The 18329-nt window shown below is 41.9% G+C and overlaps 1 protein-coding gene across 1 annotated transcript in view; it reads right to left on the bottom strand.

The window, feature by feature from the left end:
* Positions 1-18329, bottom strand: part of SYNE1 (spectrin repeat containing nuclear envelope protein 1) — a 334610-nt gene that overhangs the window by 159726 nt on the left and 156555 nt on the right. The window contains exons 67-75 of the mRNA XM_018560335.1: positions 17699-18025; positions 15978-16130; positions 14073-14240; positions 12454-12630; positions 10594-10740; positions 10293-10418; positions 8766-8942; positions 6328-6593; positions 1561-3721 (exon numbers count right to left, since the gene is read on the bottom strand). Of these exons, the coding sequence (XP_018415837.1) occupies positions 1561-3721; positions 6328-6593; positions 8766-8942; positions 10293-10418; positions 10594-10740; positions 12454-12630; positions 14073-14240; positions 15978-16130; positions 17699-18025 (3702 nt within the window). The remainder of the gene's footprint in view (positions 1-1560; positions 3722-6327; positions 6594-8765; positions 8943-10292; positions 10419-10593; positions 10741-12453; positions 12631-14072; positions 14241-15977; positions 16131-17698; positions 18026-18329) is intronic.

Below are 18329 nucleotides of genomic sequence, written 5' to 3'. Positions count from 1 at the left end.
GCAGAATGGGGCAGCGGATCCCGGGATTGAAGGTGAGGGGTCAGGAGGGGGGGGCAGCAGCAGACGGGGGGACCAAAAAAGCGGCGGCAGCAGACGGGGGGACACTGAAAAAACGAGCACATATAGACGATCGTCAGGCTATAGAGCCACCGATCGTCTATATGTGAAACACCCGGTAACAGGTGTTTGCATTGCATGGGTTTTTTTTGCCCGTGCGCGGCGGCAGAAAAAAAATGCCGTCTGGAGACGGAAACCCGCCAATGCAGCAGTGCCGTCCGTCCGTTTTTTTACAACGGGCGGACGGCAACTGGTTAAGCTGCTTTTTGTTGCTTTTGCATTCATGCGTAAAGGACCCCCGACCCACTGATACTTGGCCAGTGCTCCCCGGTCGCTCCTCCATTGTGGCTGGTGATAATAACAACAGGTGCTTCCTGATATGGGGGAGCATGTGACCTACTTCCATGTGGCAGTGCTTAGGTCTAGCTGCTAATCACTAGGCCCAAGCACTGTCACATCACAGAGGGAGTACGTCACTGCTCCCGCTAGCATCTGACACCAGCTGAAACTGGGGATTTATCCCTGGCTGCAAAGGAGGAAGGAGAAGCATGGGAAGTGGAGGAAAGCAGAGTATCCATAGATAGGGCTTATTGTAAAGTTACTATCTCTTTGCCCTGAATGGAGAGGGTTACAGTGTCTCTTTTGTACCTCAGAATTACAAGGACTTCCTCTGCAAGCAGTCATTGTAATCCTGCACACAGCTAATCATTCAGGAAGAGCCCTTTACTCACAGCAACTTATTTAAAAAAAACAGTATAGTATGTGTAGGCCTCAGGGAAGAAAATTACATAACAAAGGAACATTCTTTAATCCTTCCAAAAAGCAGTTTTAGGGTTGTTATTGATTAAGGATGCCTTTGGATCACATAGCTGCCAGGTAAAGATGGATTAAGCAGGCTTTCAATCACAGTCAGACTTTCAGCAGACTGGATGAGGTGAGGTAAATAAAAAAGCGACACTTTAGAATCTATTTTTCTTATAGTCACTCTCATCAGAGGCTGAGTACCTTTACTTATAACATGGGTGCAAAAATGGAAAAAAGGGCCTCAGTCATGAAGGGGTTAAGGCGGGGTATGATGAACAGTGCAAATAGAGGCTTTCAGCTATAACAGTAAAGTAAGTTTTTTTTAAATCCCTGCCAGGTTATATTTCTTTCATCTGTGTCCCATTGGGGAGATCTCCTTTCACTTCCTGTTCTGTAGACAGAACAAGACGTGAGAGAAAAATCTCTCTAATGTGAGTTCTGTTCAGTCCTGCTGAAAGTAATCACAGGGACAAATAGAGAGGGGAATCTTTACAGCGGAAACACGAACAAACACCAAAACTTGACAGACCCAGTTATTACAGAACTATGATTAAAAAATATGATGATTATTATTATGAATATTATTATTATCAAGAAAAAAGTATTGGCTTTAGATACACTTTAACAATATGATAACAAATATGCATTTGCTTTTATTAATATGTTAATTAAAAAATAAGAATACAAATAAGCACAAACCTGCTTTCCTGTGATTCCTTCATTGATTTCCTTTTCAAGTTCAGACACCTCAGCCATGCTGTTTTCCAGATCAGCTGGAACAAACTCCTTTGCCTTCAGATACTTCTGTTTTTCTCTGAGAAAAAGTGCATTTATTATTCTTAAACTTGACACAAATTCCTCCTGTTGAATTTGTAACTTTCTAATTTCTTCTTGGATGCTTTCAAGTTTCCCATCCAATAGCAAAGGTTCATTGATCTCCACCTTCATTTGTCTAAGCCACTCTAGAATACGACAGATCTCAGTATGAAAGTCTATACTTTGCATAAATCTGTTCTCACTTTCTCCCATTTTCTCCTTCACTACAGAGTTCCATAACTTTAGCTTTTCATGCCACTGTTGTACTTGCATATCGGCAGATTCACACGCTGAAGGTTCCAGCATTGAGGACATCTCCTCTAACTGTTCTGTAATGCGCCTAAGAAGAGTTCCAGCATCCTGTAGCTTGGCTGCCATTGTACGGTAACTTTTCAGCTTATCCTCAGCTGGAAGTGTCTCCACATTAACTTGCTCTAGCTCCTTACTTATTGTCTCAAACTTTAAATTCATCTTTGAACAATGATCTTCGTACCTCCTATAGGCATCTGTAATGTCTGCCAACTGGCTAACTTTCTGCTCTATCATTCTTTTTAACTTATAAAACAGGCTTACAACTTGCAGCATTTCTTCAGGAAGCCATGGTTGTCCTGTGCTACGGAAAATTTCTTTCTTTTGATTAAGTTCGTTGACTGCTGTGCCAAGGGTCACAACTTCATTTAACAGAGAAGAGCAGTTTTGCTGAAGTGCCAATGCTTCCTGAGCTAAAAGACTGGAAGGAACTTTGTTCATGAGTAAAAAGTGATCTTCCAATTCTTTTAAAGCCTTGCTTGTCAAATCAATTAGGGAAACGTATTCTTTACGCATAATAATTGCTTCCTGAACCTTACCAAGCTTTTCTCTAGCTAACTTGACAACATAACTACATTGCAGGGGCAAAGAATTCAGTTTCTCATCTAGATAAGAATGATCAACCTCATTCAGTGACGGGAGAATCTCCTGGCCATTTTGTTGCAAAGAAAGTAAAAGATTTTCATACTCTGGGGCCTGCTCAAGTATTTGTTGGTATTTGGACAGCTGTGAGTAAAGCTCAGAATCATCATTCATTAAATTGATCTCAGGAAATGTTAGAACATCTGCATGCTTAATCCAATGGCAAGCCTTATCTAAATCCTCCTTAAAATGCTTTCTTGAAACTAGGCTCTTTTCAAGTTCGATGAGCCTCTGTCCACATTTTTGCAACACACTGTCAAAGACATTTTGAAGCTCTTGTAATTTTCCTAAAACCTCAACCTTTTCTTGCTCAGTGGCCTCTTTCATCAGTTCCCTGCCCTGGTTCCACAGGCAGTTAATATCAACCTGATAAGCCTTCAAGCCAGCTTGGGCATTTCTGCAAGTCCTGATTTGTTTGGTTACATCATCAGGATGGAGAGATATGTATTCTTGAAACATAACTTTCTTTTCATGCTGTTGAATTTGTTTTAATGCCTGATAAGCTGCCATTAAAAACTGTGCTCTTTCAGACAAGGCCTTGTTCAGATGTCTCTTACGCTGGTTGACCAAGTCGCTGAGACAGTCTACATGTTTCTGCGAATCTGCTAGAGCCTTCTGAAGCTGTTGCCTTTCGTTCAGTCCTAAATTGCCCATAATTTTATCAGCATCTTTAATCAGGTTTTTCAGTAACAGTTGTTTGGTCTCCACTTCACTGCAAATAGTCAGATGGTCCATGAGCAAGTTCTGAGCAAGTTCTGGTGGTGGACTTTGTTTCAAAGCCTCTGTGATGCTAGGCTGCTGATCTTCAGCCCACTCAGTTAAATCTTGAAGGCGAGAATTAACTAAGTTTAACTGTTCCAAAGTTGTAGCACAGGTCTGGATTTTATTTTTCACAAGGTCTTCAAGTTGAGTCCAGCGCTGCTCAAAGTGATTGGTTTGCTCCTTCACTAATTCTTTGTCATCTGCATTCAAATGTTCAGTTATTTTTTGCTTTTGTTCCTTAAGGTCCTCAAGTGCAATCCTTCTCTCTTGAAGAATAGAGGCCAATGTTTTCAGAGCTTCAAGGTGTGCAGCTGTACTCTCAGTATCAGATCTGTTAAAAAAAATAATTCAGAAATATCAATATATCAATATATATATATATATATACAGTATATATGCACAGTTTAATAATTTCCTGGCTGTCATGTTTTCCCCTTTTACTTCTACACTTTGTGTCCCTTACCTGGAACAGGTATACAAATAAAGATGTCCAACTTTACTCCTTTATATACTTTATAGATATGTATATATTTTTTTCAAGTCAGTAACTTAAACCCTAATGAACCCAGTGGGTCAGTGTACTAGTCAGAAAATTAGCATCTCCAATAGGGGATTGGCAATGATAGCCCCCCTCTGTTTTTTTAGGAAAGATTTACTTAAAAGTTGCCATGATACGATTTTTCAAATGTTTGGACTGCTTCAGGGTGTACATTTTAAAGATACATTTAGAAGAATGGTGCAGTGTTAAGAGGAAACCACATTTTTTTAATGCATAGCTATACACAGGAAAGCAATCAGCTTAATCTAAGTAATTTCATCAATATGTGTTATAAGTCATTTAAATATCTGTGTACATTGAGGCAGCCATACTTGCTTATCACACATAAAGCCTCTTTATACTACTGCTGATCGTTGTACTTGTCTCATAGACCTTGACTTGCACCTGCATGACCCCACCGCCCTGACACTAGCATAACTGAGTACTCCATACTCAATGTAGAGTAGAAAACCGGAGCTCTCAAAAGTGCATATCTGTTCCCCACCATTATATTGTTGACCAATTTGCCTAAAAATGGCCAGGTCAGAATGCTATCATCTCATGTCTATGGGCACCTCCACTTTTTTTTCTACCAGTCTAGGAACTGATAGAAACTATACTCTTAGGTGCATATTTATAAAGCATAGAATCTGCCACTCAGCAAACATTCTCATCATTCCAGGTGCATGTGTTTTAGTGTTGAATCAGTTTTTATTAGCATTTTTAACAGGATTCAAACAGTCCATATCAAAAATCAAGTAGTATAAAACATGGCATTGGGAGACAAGAGGATGATAGTAAAACATCGGTGGCATGGCATCCAGGTGCATGTGTTTTAAATGGCAGAGTTTGACACTCCACTAGAGAATGTTTGGTGAAAGTCACATTCACTGCTTTATAAATAAACCCCTCATTTTCTATTCTACAGTCACAAGACATATGCAATACAATAAAGAAAATCTAGCACAGCAAGAAGAAAAAAGTATACACTCACTGGGGGGAATTTATCAAAACTGCAGCAGACAAAATCTGCAGCAGCTGCCCATGGCAACAAATCAGCTTCTCTCCTCAGTTTGTTAAACTAAGCTTTGAAAATAAAAGGTGGATGCTGATTGGTTGCTATGCACAGCTGCTCCAGATTTTGTGTGCACCAGTCTTGATAAATTCTCCTCTCTGTACTTTGATTTTGATGTTCTTTTTGTCTCTTTTATACAGATACTTGTAACCCTCTCAAACCTTTCTTTAAAAGCTGCTTTGTTTGGAAATCTCCCAAACAAGTACATATAAGCAGTAATAATATGTATTTTTAATAGAATTGGGTATGGTTAGAAGCTGTCAGCTTTTTATTGTTAGCCGTGTCCCTGTAACAACCTCTCTTCACTTCCTTTGCCAGAGACAACCAACAGGATTACCAAAATCATCAAATACCTGACAGAAGCTCTGTAGCTCCAAGTACTCTGCCCAAATCAGAAAAATTAACGTGAGATCTACTTTAAAGTGGCCTTGACAGCACAGGCTCACTTGTATCCAAAAGCACACTAGCTGGAGGGGGAGTGGCGGTGCATTAAAGTCAATGGCATCGCAGCCACGCCCCATGCCCGCACCTGGAACACAGGCACATTAGTGCCTGCGTTCCGGTACAGTGCGATCTGCAAAAATAGTGCTTGCAGCATTTTTGCAGATTGCACTGGACCGGAACGCCAAACGCTCTGGAACGCAGACTTTGTGGTGCAAACCGGCCCTAAAGAAGGAAGTGTGGGCAGGCGCATACACACTGCAGATCACTGGAGAGGTGAGGAGGAGAGCAATGCTAAGGCTGGATGGACGCAGCCGGGAGTGCGCACGTCGGACAGACTCTGTGGGACACGAGGAGTCTGCGATGGATCAGAGACAGGAACCAGCGCTGGAGGGACTTTGGAAAGAATCTGTTCGGATCAAGAGGCATCACATAAGGTAAGCCTTTAAAGCAGTATTAGGAGGGGGGGATTGCCTTTATTGTCCCTTTAATTGTTCCCCCCGGCGCTGCAAGTAACGGGTGTGTGGAAAACCTGATCGCTTGCCATATGCTGTGGTTCCTTTCACCAGTTTGTACATCATTACAGGAAGTAAGAGCTGGCAGAAGTAACCATTGTGTGCAGTGTAGTAATCAGGTATTCAACCCATCCGAATGGTTAAATACTTGCAGTGGGCAGTGGCAGGGGAGCAGCGAAGCAGTGGCATTTCTAGACATGGGCCACAGGAAAGGTAAGTATATTCTGCCCTGTTTTAGCAGGTATGCTTTTAGATACAAGTGAGTCTGTGCCGTCAGGGTTGCTGTAAGGACCAAATTTGCCATAGCAACAATTGTCTTCAAAATCAAAAGAAAATTCAAAAAAGAAACAAAACTATTTGTGAATTACCTGGCTAAGTTATCCCATTCAGTGGTGAGTTTTTCCAGAAAAACATCCACCAAGCTGAGGCGATCATGATAATCACGTGTTCTCTGCAGGTCCTCCTCCCTCTGCTGAAGCAGATTGTTATTTTGAAAGCAAAAGTCCAGCCAACGATTACTTAGGTGCCCAATGTCTGCATGCTCTGGAGACTCCTGTCCGCTGGTCAGCCGGTTCACTTTCTCTGTAAAACTGGTAATCTTATCTTGCTGAGACTGAAGCTTCTGATTGAATTCCTAGCACACAGAGATTATAAAATAAGAATCGAGAGTAGGGTGGCCTTTAAGCACAATTCTACATAAGCGCATCTAAATTATGTAAAAATCTAAAGCAGATACTTCTTCAAGTACAATGAAAGCTTTCAGAACTAGCAAATGTAATAGTAATGATCACTGAAGATGCAAAATTATACATCTGAATGGAACACAAAAAGTCAAGGTGGTGAAAAATGTCTCACTATTTCTACTGCTTCGGTGCACTCATTGTTGGTTAACGTTGTTTGCTAACCTGCATACTGCAAGATTATGCATCCTCACATATGTTGCATCACATGTAAGTTTCCAAATTTGTCCAAAGGTGGTGTGTGCATTATTCTGTCTGACCACTGTTCACTGCAGGATAAACAGAACTCAGATGGGAGTGCTCACTGGCTATGCGCATACACCTGCCGATTAGCGTACGATAATCGCGGGTGATCCCGCGATTGTACGATAATCTTCTGCATCTACTGTACGGTCGCACGACTTTCGTCTTCCTAGTGCGCTGGAAAACCCACCGAAAATCGTACGGTTTTCGGCGGGTTGGTAAGCGTGCTCGGAAGACGAAAACCGCACGGTGCCGGTGTGCACCCTGCCCGCTCAGCATTGCAATCAACAGTAAGCCTTCCCCTCAGCAGGGAGGGCTTGCGATGATCGCAAGTACGATCTGCCTGTCCAAGATGGGCAGGTCGTACGAAATTTTAATGACCTTACAACCATCGCACATTGAAAGTCGTGCGATGGTTGTAAGGTGTGTGGGCAGCTTAAACCACCCGATAATGCCATCAGACACTTGACAAATGTCGAACGAAATGTTGTTTTATTTTAACATTCAATTTTGGAATGAATGGAGTTTGCCAGAACAAAAAACACATTCACTGTTATAATTTAGTTTATTCAAGAAAACATTTCCATCCAGCTCCTTCAGCTTTTTTCACCGTATGGTCGAAATTCATGATCGATTTGACCCCATCAACTGATAAAAAGTTGAACGGAAGATCTACTAGTGTATGGCCACTTAAACGCAAGTGTGAATGGAGCCCAAAGGTAGTGCATGCATTGTGTTGCCATTGAGAATGACATGCAAAACACCAGCACATCTAGTGTGTGGCACCGTGCGCTGTGCAATCGCATGTGCTAAACGCACGCATCCCGTGTGTTTAGCGCAATGGCCAAGCCCTAAGGCTCCATTCACACCTAAGTGTCAGTGTTTCAGGTGCTTTTTTCTAAGCATTTGTGAGTATTTCACATGCACCGACGTGTGTTTGTCAAATGTTTTTAAGCATTTTTCAAATCATTTTATCGCGTTTTTCTTATGCCTTGTCCTCCATTTTGTTTCCCAGTGTTTTTTTGCAGAGGAAGGCTGGCTCTTAGTCTGTTCATTCATTCATTTCCATAGCCCCTGTTCACGCCAGAGAGTTTTGTCGCAAGCTGTAAAACGGGCGAACGCTTGAAAGGGTACATGAATTTTTATCAGGCAGATTACAACGCGCTTGGTCACATAGACTTCAGTGGAAGCACATGAAAATGCATGACACAAGCGTTTTGCACATTTCGGTGTGCGTTTTTACGTGTTTCTGCGTACGTTACCAGTTCAATCTGCTCAATACATGTCTGCTCATTTACTTGTTTGTGCGCACGTTGAACATTTCAATCTGCTCAATAAGACACCCGTCTTTGTATATGTGAGTTTAACACGCATCAAAATGTGCAAAACCACGCTAAACAAAACGTGCACTAATATGCGCAAAAACGCTGACGCTTAGGTGTTAACTATGACTTACTCGACAAATGTGCAACAAAATGCTCAAAAAAGAGAAAAAACTATTGTGTTGCACATTTACAGGTGTTTCCATTGAAGTCTCTGAGGCTGAAAGCGTAAAAATCTGCAGAAAAATAGCTCATGTACCCAGCAACAGGCGTTTTTCTACACGCGACAAGGCGCTCACGTGTGACCACGGGCAATGGAAAACAGTCAAATGTAATTGTAGTGCATAGCTCTTTGAGCTACAAAACACCTAGCTGTAAACAGCGACTTATTCTATACTATTTACAAATAGAGACTTTATCTGGAAATCACTTGTGTTAGCACAAACACCACAGACTGGCAAGTTCTGATTTAATAAGATAGAAGGGAAAAGTCCCCAGTACCTTAAGCTGTGATACCATGTTCTGTACCAGTTTAATCTCCAGCTCTGCTCGTCTCCTCTTCATATTCTGAATCTGCTGACCGGCCTCTTGGAAATATGCTTGAAGCTCCGCCTTTAGATGTTTAACTTCTTCCCAGCCGTTTGCCAGATCTTGAGCCACCATCATTCTCTGCTCAATCTGAGGAAGTAAACATTGTCAAACAAGTCAGCTTTTGTCACTTTAGTTTCTGATTTGCTGTTTTCTTCTACAAATTACCTCTTGGGGTTATTAATGAGCTGTTCTCATGGAAGCTAATATCAGCCTATAGATTTTGTGCAGATTCCTTTTTTATGATATTCTTAAGTCATCTTAATTTATTATATTTATTGAAGTGTTTCTATTATTCTCTGGCAGTGGATAAGTACTCGGTTTAAAGTTGGTCCTGCATGTTCCAATCTCATTGTATAATCTCTGTAATACTTCAATAAGCTTTACTAAAACTTTGTAATGCAAGGGTATCCTTATTGCAACATGAGGGTTTCTCCTCTATTCCAATTCTTCTCATGAGGGGGTGCGGGACAAGGGCAGTTTGTGGTGCACGGTGTCCAGCCCAGCTCACTGACATCACTGGCTGCTACGAGCTGAACGGGACACCAGCCAGAGTGTCCTGCTCAGCTCCTGACAACCAATGACGCCTGTGAGCTGGGTGCGAGGATGCCGCCCAGAATGTCACAGGTTGCTAAGAGCTCTTAGCAACCTGGGATGCTCTGGTCGTAAAGGGGGCAGCAGGCACCCCTCAAGCCCCCCTTTCCCACGTGACCCAATGAGATGCCACCTGCCTCAGGTTGCCTCAATATAGGGACAACCCTGACATGGAGCTCACGCATTTCAACCATTTAGAACATTAGGACATGCCAAACCTCTGCGTTCATTGTAGTGCGTAATCCTAACACGTATGTAAACAGTGGGGTTTTTGTACATACAAGTACAGCTCCATTATCAGCCAGCCTGTCATTGATTTGTACAGACAGACTGCATGAACTGTATGGTGCACCTGTCACTCCCAGCATGAGTAATACGCAGGGATGTGCTCTGTACAGCCGTCTTATGGCCGTGTGCAAGATTCCTAAGGGGTTATCAGTGGCAACAATTATTCTCAGCTCCTTTGTCAACAAGCGGACTTCAGATCACCATGACCAGCACGAGCAAAGTTTGGACAATCAGTTTTTGCCTATGCTCTTTTCACTTTCATTTTGCAGAAGTACAGGTAAAGCAGCTCTGAGAGCTACATGCGCTGAACAGCATCTAGCAGGGTTATTCACAAAAGGGTGAAGAGTGTGGAGAAGGCAGGTGAAGTGAACAATCTAGGGCAAAATAGCTGATTTGCAAAGAATTCTCCAATTCAGCTCACTTTACAGCTCAGCTATGTTGTCCTAGACTGTTCACTTCTCATGCCTTCTCCAAACGTATCACCCTTTTGTGAATAACTCTGATTACATGTCACTATGCACTCCCAATCTAGCCAAGTATAGGCAGAGCCGTTCTTACTGTTTGCTTTGTTCGCTGTATGTTGATTGCCACATTCTTCACAGGACCATCAGACAAGTCACAAGCAGTACACAAGAGATCCAAGTACGTGTTGGCCTGCTCCTGCAGAGTCCTGAAATGCTTCGCCTGAATGGATACACATAATGTAAAATGGCATGAAACAAATGGTACCTTTAAAACAAACAATCGCTACATCCACAATACACCTATTAAATAGAGCACTTAATGTACTGATGGTACACAATTTAGCAATGAACATTAAAATGTAAAGCTGCTCAAAACGGACTCAGTGTAAACTAACCTGCTTTGTTGCCTCCGCCAGACTGAGAGGAGCTTTGGTGCCAGGTTCTATGTCTTTCTGCATGGAGGCCAGCCAGGCCTGGCACTGCAGCAGTGTGTCTTGGTGACTGACATGTTTCTGGAGTTCATTCTCCAAACTTAAATAAACCTGCGGTTAAACATGATGATTTCAATGTGCAGCCAGTACTGGACACAGATATACTTTTTTAAAGAAAAAAAATAAAAATAAAAATCGCATATTACAAATGGTTGTGGCCAACAAATGACATGTGTAAATGTAAAGGGCTCATTACTTTGTCGAGAAATAGGTTTTTTGAGGAAAACTTTAAATAATGGAATGGGTGCAGGGACTTTACTATATACAGTTGTCTTCAAGTCTACTAATCCTTAAAAGCATGCTGTATGCACCTTATCATTAACTCTGCTGATTGGTCGGTTTGTTGCACTGTGTTAAGCTGCCCATGCAGCTTACGAATATCGGCCGACTTTCGTATGCGAGCGTGTTTTCGTCCGATATTCGTAAGGTTGATGGGCAGTGTACAACCGCAAATACTGTACAATCGATCGACTTTTGACTAACCAGCAGATTTGAAAACTTCAGTCGATCGTACGGTTTTCGCAAGGTTGGTGGCGTTTCTGTACGTCAAAATTCGTACGATTTACACTGCACATGCGCAGGCGAAAATATGTGTGGTCGATTACCGCAATTCGTCCAGGTGCTTTCTTTTAATTACTGCTTATTCAACCTTGCGGTAATCGGAGCAGGATGGGGTCGCCGTACGAAAATCGCACGATGGTACGATCATCGGACGAAAAGTTTCGTCCAATGATCGCAAGGTGTATGGGCAGCTTTATCCATTATATATTAGTAGAATATGTCAAGCACTGTACAGGTAAAGTACCATTTAGGGTCACCTCATACCTGAGTACTTAAACTGCAACTGAAGCCAGAACTTTTTTTGTTTTTAGTTTTGGACAGTGTAGAGAGGGATTAGAACACTTGTCAAGTTTTTATTGCTGTCTTCGTCCTCTTTAGGGAGATCCACCCTCTCCATGCATCCTGGTGACATTCTCACATTTTGGGCTGTCATCAGACGAGGAATAGATGGGAAATCTTCTAATTGGGACACTAGTTCTGGGGACCACAGGGGATTCCCCTCTCTTTGGGGGGATTTCCTCTCATTTCCTGTTGTAGTTATCGGACAGGAAGTGAAGGGAAATCTCCCTAATGGGATACAGATGGCAGAAAAACGTACTCTATCTAAAAAAAAGTTTTGGCTTTAGTTGTACTTCAACTATATGGGATAAAGCATCAAAATGAAAGGCCATTGCTGCCTATGGTGCCATACACCACAACATTGGCTGTGTATTTAATGGTATTCATACGCCATATAACACTGTAAGTGTGTTTAAAACACACTCAGTATCTTTCCTGCTCTGCAATAAGAAATATGCATTTCTAGACATGCAGATGTTAATGAGCTCTTTATCAGTGAATTATATAAATTACATCGCTGTATAACCCATCCATATGATAAGACTGTTTGCTAATAATACATGTGTGAATGAGCTCTTATCATTGGATGATATCAATGTCATGTATGTGTAAGCATTCATATGATGAGATTGTTTTCTAATGAAGCTATATTAACCAGTTTCAGAGTTTCGAACATCCTACAAACAACAATCAGTTCATTTGAGCCCAGCCTGCTCTGCTAATACTCCACCATAAATAGACACCTATTTAAACAAAACCATCCCCAAACTACAACCTACGGCAGATCCCAGCAAAGTGAGGCAAATTGCAGGTATAGAATCTCTCCCAACTCCTTTTGTAGGCTCAGGGTTTAACAATACTTACTCGCTGGACAGTGCTACAAATGGCAGAGTAGCTGTCCCTCGTCCCTTGTAAATGGGCCTGAATATTCTGCTTGAACTTTCCCTGAAGGTGCTCAGAACAATGAAGAACCAGAGTCTCTCCCTTTAGCCTAAGACTGTTCAAGCGTTCTTCAAAACCAGCAATGTCCTCCATCATTGCCTGTTGGAGTAATTGTTACATTATTAAGTTCTTGCCTTTAGTGATCTATCTGCAAAGATAATGGCAGTCTTACAATATGCACAGTCAAGGCAAGAAAATGGACAAAAGTGTAAACCAACAAATTTGTTCTGCAGCATTTCACACTGACTCTCAACATAGTGATCATACTATTCACATTTCACGCTTGGCCTTTTACGATATTCCATTCTGAAAGACTGAACAGCCTTTCGGGCTACCCTTCAAGTGATCACACAGCTTTTTGTCAGCACACTAATCTTTTTATGTCAACCATCATTTCCATTTGTGGCTACTGATTTTTGTTGCTAACTAGTGATGAGCCGAACACACCTGAGTTTGGTTCGAATTCGAACTTTAGAACATGGAAAGAGTTGGAACTCAAGCTTGGAACTCTGAAAATCAAATCAAGCGAGCGAGTCTATCCCTATTGCTAACAAAGCCTTACTTTTAAATAATGCTTACATACACAGATGGTTATATTTCCCCTGTTGAAACAGAGACATTATTGTTGTTGATTTAGACTAGAGATTGTTTACTAAGTGATGTGAATGTGAATATATGATCAAACTAACTACCCAAGCAGGAGCTTGGGTAGTCAGCGTAGACAGGAATTTACACTTCCAGAAAGTGGCATGAGTCCAACTAAAGTCACATGGATCACAACATGGGAAAAAAAGTTTGAACACATGCAAGTGCTAATTCAAGCTTTTCACTTCATTTCCTGTACGGTCTGGTGACGAGGTCTTTTTAACCACCTCAGGGCCGGCCGTTGTAAAAAAAACGGTCGGCCGAGAGGTCTCTAGATCTGAGCGGGCGTCTTTAGATGTCCGCTCAGACACGCGTGTATGGTGTGCCGATCGTTACCCCCCCTCCTCCGCGGTCGCCCCCGCAGTTGTCCCGCTGATTGCGGGTGCGCGCAATTTTAAAGCTTGACATGTTTGGTGTCTATTTACCCGACGTGACCCGATCTTTTATATTTTACCAAAAAACTGGGTAATAATAAATGTTTCCTAACATAATGTAAAAAAAAACTTTTTTTTTTTCAAAAATTTCTGTAATTTTTCCCAATTATAGTAAAAAATAAAAAACCCCAGTGGTGATTAAATACCACCAAAATAAAGCTCTATCTGTCCCCAAAAAATGGTATAAAATTCACTTCAGTACAGCGTTGCATGACGGAATAAACGTCAGTCAAAGTACCGCAGTGCTGAATACTGAAAAATGGCCTGGCCAGGAAGGGGGTCTAAACACCTGGTCTTGAAGTGGTTAAGTGAACATTCTCTTCTTTAGAAAATCATCTGCATTGAATCCATCATCTACCGGTTTTAAGTAACCAAGTTGATATCAACACTATAATCATGTCAAGGCAACGTGAAAAATAAAACAATGTATAAAAAGCCTATTTATCACCTATGATACAATACCTTATGGTTTGCCAGCTGCTGAGTAATGGTCTCTAAATTGCTGCTTTCCATTAGATCTGGAGTTACAAGTCTGCTTGACATATGAAGCAGCCACTTCTCCACATCCTGCAGCTCCGAATTGTAGGCTTCATGTTCCTTTACTTTCTCTTCCAAATCTGCTACACTTGTCTATTTACAGAAAAAAAAACAAAAAACATAAAAATGTTTTTCACGTCTAAAAAATATGAAAAGAATATGGACTGTGGTTAGTTATTTTAGCTCAAGCACTACACACCTCTTAAAGTTAAAGCATAATTTACTTATATCTTGCCTTCAATCCTCCCCCTCCCCCTCCCCCATCAACATGGTAATTAAATATTTAAATAAAACCATTTTTATTTCATTACAACTCTTATATTAGATCCAGTGACATCATCACCGGGTATCTGAGCTTCTCTACAACATCTTCTCATCAACATGTAATGATGATACTCCATGATTGAAAGAACTGAAATCCAATAAATGAAAGTGATGACACAAAGATAGCAAGGTTGGGGTGGATAAAGTTAAATGATGCTGGTCATCTTCCAGGCATGAAATGAGACAGGCTCTATCTAAATTGCTCAAGCTTATTATGAACACCGTGTGAATCTCACAGTGTTCAGTGAAATCAGATGAAGCAATTTCAGTACAGCAGTGGCGTCACAAGGAGGGTGCGGGGCGTGCGGCCCGCACCCGGGTGACACCATTGCAGGGGTGACACCAAAATGACTGACAGTCATTTTGGTGCCACCCCCTCTAAGAAGTCGGGCTCTCGGTCCATGACAGTGCCAGCAGAGAGGAGGGGACCCGGCAGCATTCCTCATCATGCCGGGTGAACGTCCCCTCCTCTTTCTGCCTGCGTCCACCACCAAGATGGCCGCCGGCAGGCGTCAATCAGATGGCTGCGCATGCGCATGACGTTACGCGCAATGACGACACGCCGGGGTGTCACCCGGTCTAGAGACCGGGTGGCACCTGGCCTCGGGAAGCCGATGCTCCTAGAGCTTTATTCAGGGGTTGGTATCATGTGTAATAACTACACTGTATACACTGCGTACTTGTTTCCAGTTCAATGATTTGGAAAGCATACAGCATGATGGCCGGGCAACCAGCATTTTTAAAGCAAAAGCAGCCCCGTATCGTCACAGACATCGATGTCACCGGACTCCTCCCCCCTTCCCCAAGTGGCTCCGTCGGATAACGAAGGGAAGGGGGGAGGAGTCTGGTGACATTGATGTTCATGACGGCTAACGAAGGGAAGCCACTTGGGCCGGTGAGTTTGCCCAAGAAGCAAACATGTAAGATGCTTCCACTAAGTGTATTCATTTCTTTATTAACAACACAGTACTTAATTGTTTTTGGTCATAATGATTGTGAATAATTACCTCCAGTGTGCAGGCACAGAGCTCAGTTAAGTGCCCAGGCTCTACACAGCTTTAAAAGGAATCTGTCACCAAGAATTCGGTGACTGAACATGCACCAGTGCAATCATTAAATAAAGTAACATGTTTTTGCTGAGTCTGCCAGCACACAGATAATGTTACGACATAATACTTAATTCATACTTGCCTCAATCATTTTAAGTAATTATCTGCAATACTCAGGCCCAGAAAAATGTCAAGAGTTCCCAACTTAATGCCATTTTCAGCTGTGTTAAAATCATTATGCCAATGTAGTTGGATCTGTATGTGCGTTATAATTCATCGATTTAAAAAAAAAATTGATTAATCGAACATGAAAATTTTAATTAGTAACAGCCCTAATATATATACACACACACACTTTTTTTTACTAAATTCTTTGTGTCATAAAAGCTTGCATTTATTTCCATCATCATCCGTATAAAATGTCAGACATGTTAATGTATTTTGTCTCTTCTCTCACCTTTGCCATGTGGCACAGTCCTTGATAGTCTTTTTGCAATTTCTGAATTTTGTCTCCCGCAGTAGCGTCCCGGGTCAGACTAAACAAAGCTTCTCCTTTTTCAATGACTAGCTTGATAGAAGGCTCATGGGAGAGAACAGTCTGCTGAATGGACTGAAAAAACAATTACGTAATTAACATTTTGTCTGCAGATATAGCACAAGCGTAGAAAGGCTTTTTCAATAATATTTCTGGCAGTGGCAGAGCCTGAAACTCCCTTACATTCAGCAGTGATCCAGTACCAGGACTCTCAGACCTGACATTACAATGATCATGGGCTGCTTTGGCTAGAGCTACCCATATAAATGAGATGAGTTCCTTGACTGAACAACAATCTTGTGGATGTGGGATACCTTCCTGAAAAGCTCACAACAACGTTCAGGAGGAAGAAATCAATGTATCAGGTTGTCCAACGATAAGATAATGAATGTGTTTGCAAATGTGCGACCCACTCTAAAGTCTCTCTACACCAGATAAAAACAGCTGTCAGCACACCGAAATGTCCATCACTTGTAATACGTTATTTTTCCAGGACTGCCTTCAAATGCTGCGCCTCTCACCTACTCCTCTTTTGCTTTTTACCCACCAGTGGGCTAAATCTAAGGCCTGGTTCACACCCAGGCTATTTTGAGCAGTAGGAAAAGCGCTTTTAAACGCTCAACACAAGAAATCTGATGATTTTCTATGGCCCCTGTTGACACCTGAGCAGCAAACGCCAGCAGGAAAACGCCAAATGCCCAAAAAGGTACATGAGCTTCTTTGGGCACTTAATAGTGCGTTTTTGCCCCATAGACTTCAAAGGAAATGCCCAAAAACGCACGGCAGAAGCATGTTGCACATCTTCATGCCAATCAAAACACGCGTCTTCATGTACGCACGTACAAACGCGCATAAAAATATGCAAAACGGGCGTGGCCTGGACATTTTTGGCACTACACTAATCATCAGGTTGTTCATTGCCTTGGTTTAATGTGCGGCCATGTGGCCCAGATACGATGTGAATTATCTCTGTATCCCACCACTTTGTTTACAAATAAAGAATTTAAAAAAAAAAAAAAATATGCAAAACTCGCATAAACGCACAAAAACTATGCCGCCTTGATGTGAACCCGGCCTTAGTTTTACAAGAGTTGGATGTTATGGTGTGATGCTGCATCCATCTTTGAATACATTGACAGTCTGATAGACCTTTCAACAACAATCTATCACAGAGGTAGGCACCCTTTGCACTCCAGCTGTTGTGGAACTACAAGCCCCACAAGGCATTGCAGGACTGACAGTCACAGGCATGACTACCAGAGGCCCAAGGTGGGATCTGTAGTTTCACCACATCTGGAGTGCCAAGGCTGCCTGCCCCCGATCCATCAGATCCTCACACAAGCTTTTTTAATACTTGCCATGCACATTCATTATTCAGTGCATGTCCTGTGCATGCTATGACGCCAAATATTAGATGAAAAATTGCAACTAACCAATCTAATGATGCAGATGCTGGCATCCCATGATCTGCTGATAAGACTCTTTGTGATCCATATATGAGAGATTTACTGCACAAAAGCACCAAAATGCTTTACAACAGACCCAAGCTTAAGTGTTTAGAAACGTAAAGACTTTGCATAACAAGAATGCATTTCCCCTGAACATGCCAGTTCTTCTGCCACTGCACAGAGAGTGTAGGTTACCTTGTATTTAGCTAGCTGTGCCTTCTTCTCATACAGTTCAGTTTTGGGCTCCACATCAGCTTGCAAAATTGACTGACATTCTGCTAGCCACTGGGCTTGCACTTTATACTTGTCCGAAAACTCCTTAGCCAAATGAAGACCCTTCTCCAAGGCTGTGTGTTCCTTCCTAATTGAACTTGCCAGGTCTTCCAAATTCTCCACATGGCTGTGTATGTCTTTTTCTAGCTGCTCAGCCTCAGCTCTTGCTAAGTAGTTTAGCACTCTTTCTCCTTTCTCACGGGCTGATTTGAGCAATCGATGACCCACATCCATATCACTTAATAAAAGCTGGAGGAAACAGAACATATTTAGCAATATATAAAACAGAAGAAAACTATTAATAGATCTGCATATTCTTTCCATTGTCCTTATTGCTTGATTGTCGCTTATCATTCAAAGTCATCAACATACAGACTCGAAACTAGCACATACAGTATATTACATCCATAAAATAGTTGTTCATGTTCAATATATAAAATAAACTAAAACTAGTGTAAGTAGAAAAACGTAGGGGTCTATTCACGAAGCTGCCGAAGGATCTGGCAGTAGCTTCGGCCGATCCTTCGGCTAGCTTCGGCTCCAGGAACCCCTT

Source organism: Nanorana parkeri, unplaced genomic scaffold (genome assembly GCF_000935625.1).
Source record: "Nanorana parkeri isolate BGI_ZX_2015 unplaced genomic scaffold, ASM93562v1 scaffold450, whole genome shotgun sequence".
Lineage (NCBI taxonomy): Eukaryota > Metazoa > Chordata > Amphibia > Anura > Dicroglossidae > Nanorana > Nanorana parkeri.
Note: the sequence above shows the minus strand (reverse complement) of the source record. Positions and strands in the feature narration are given on the sequence as shown.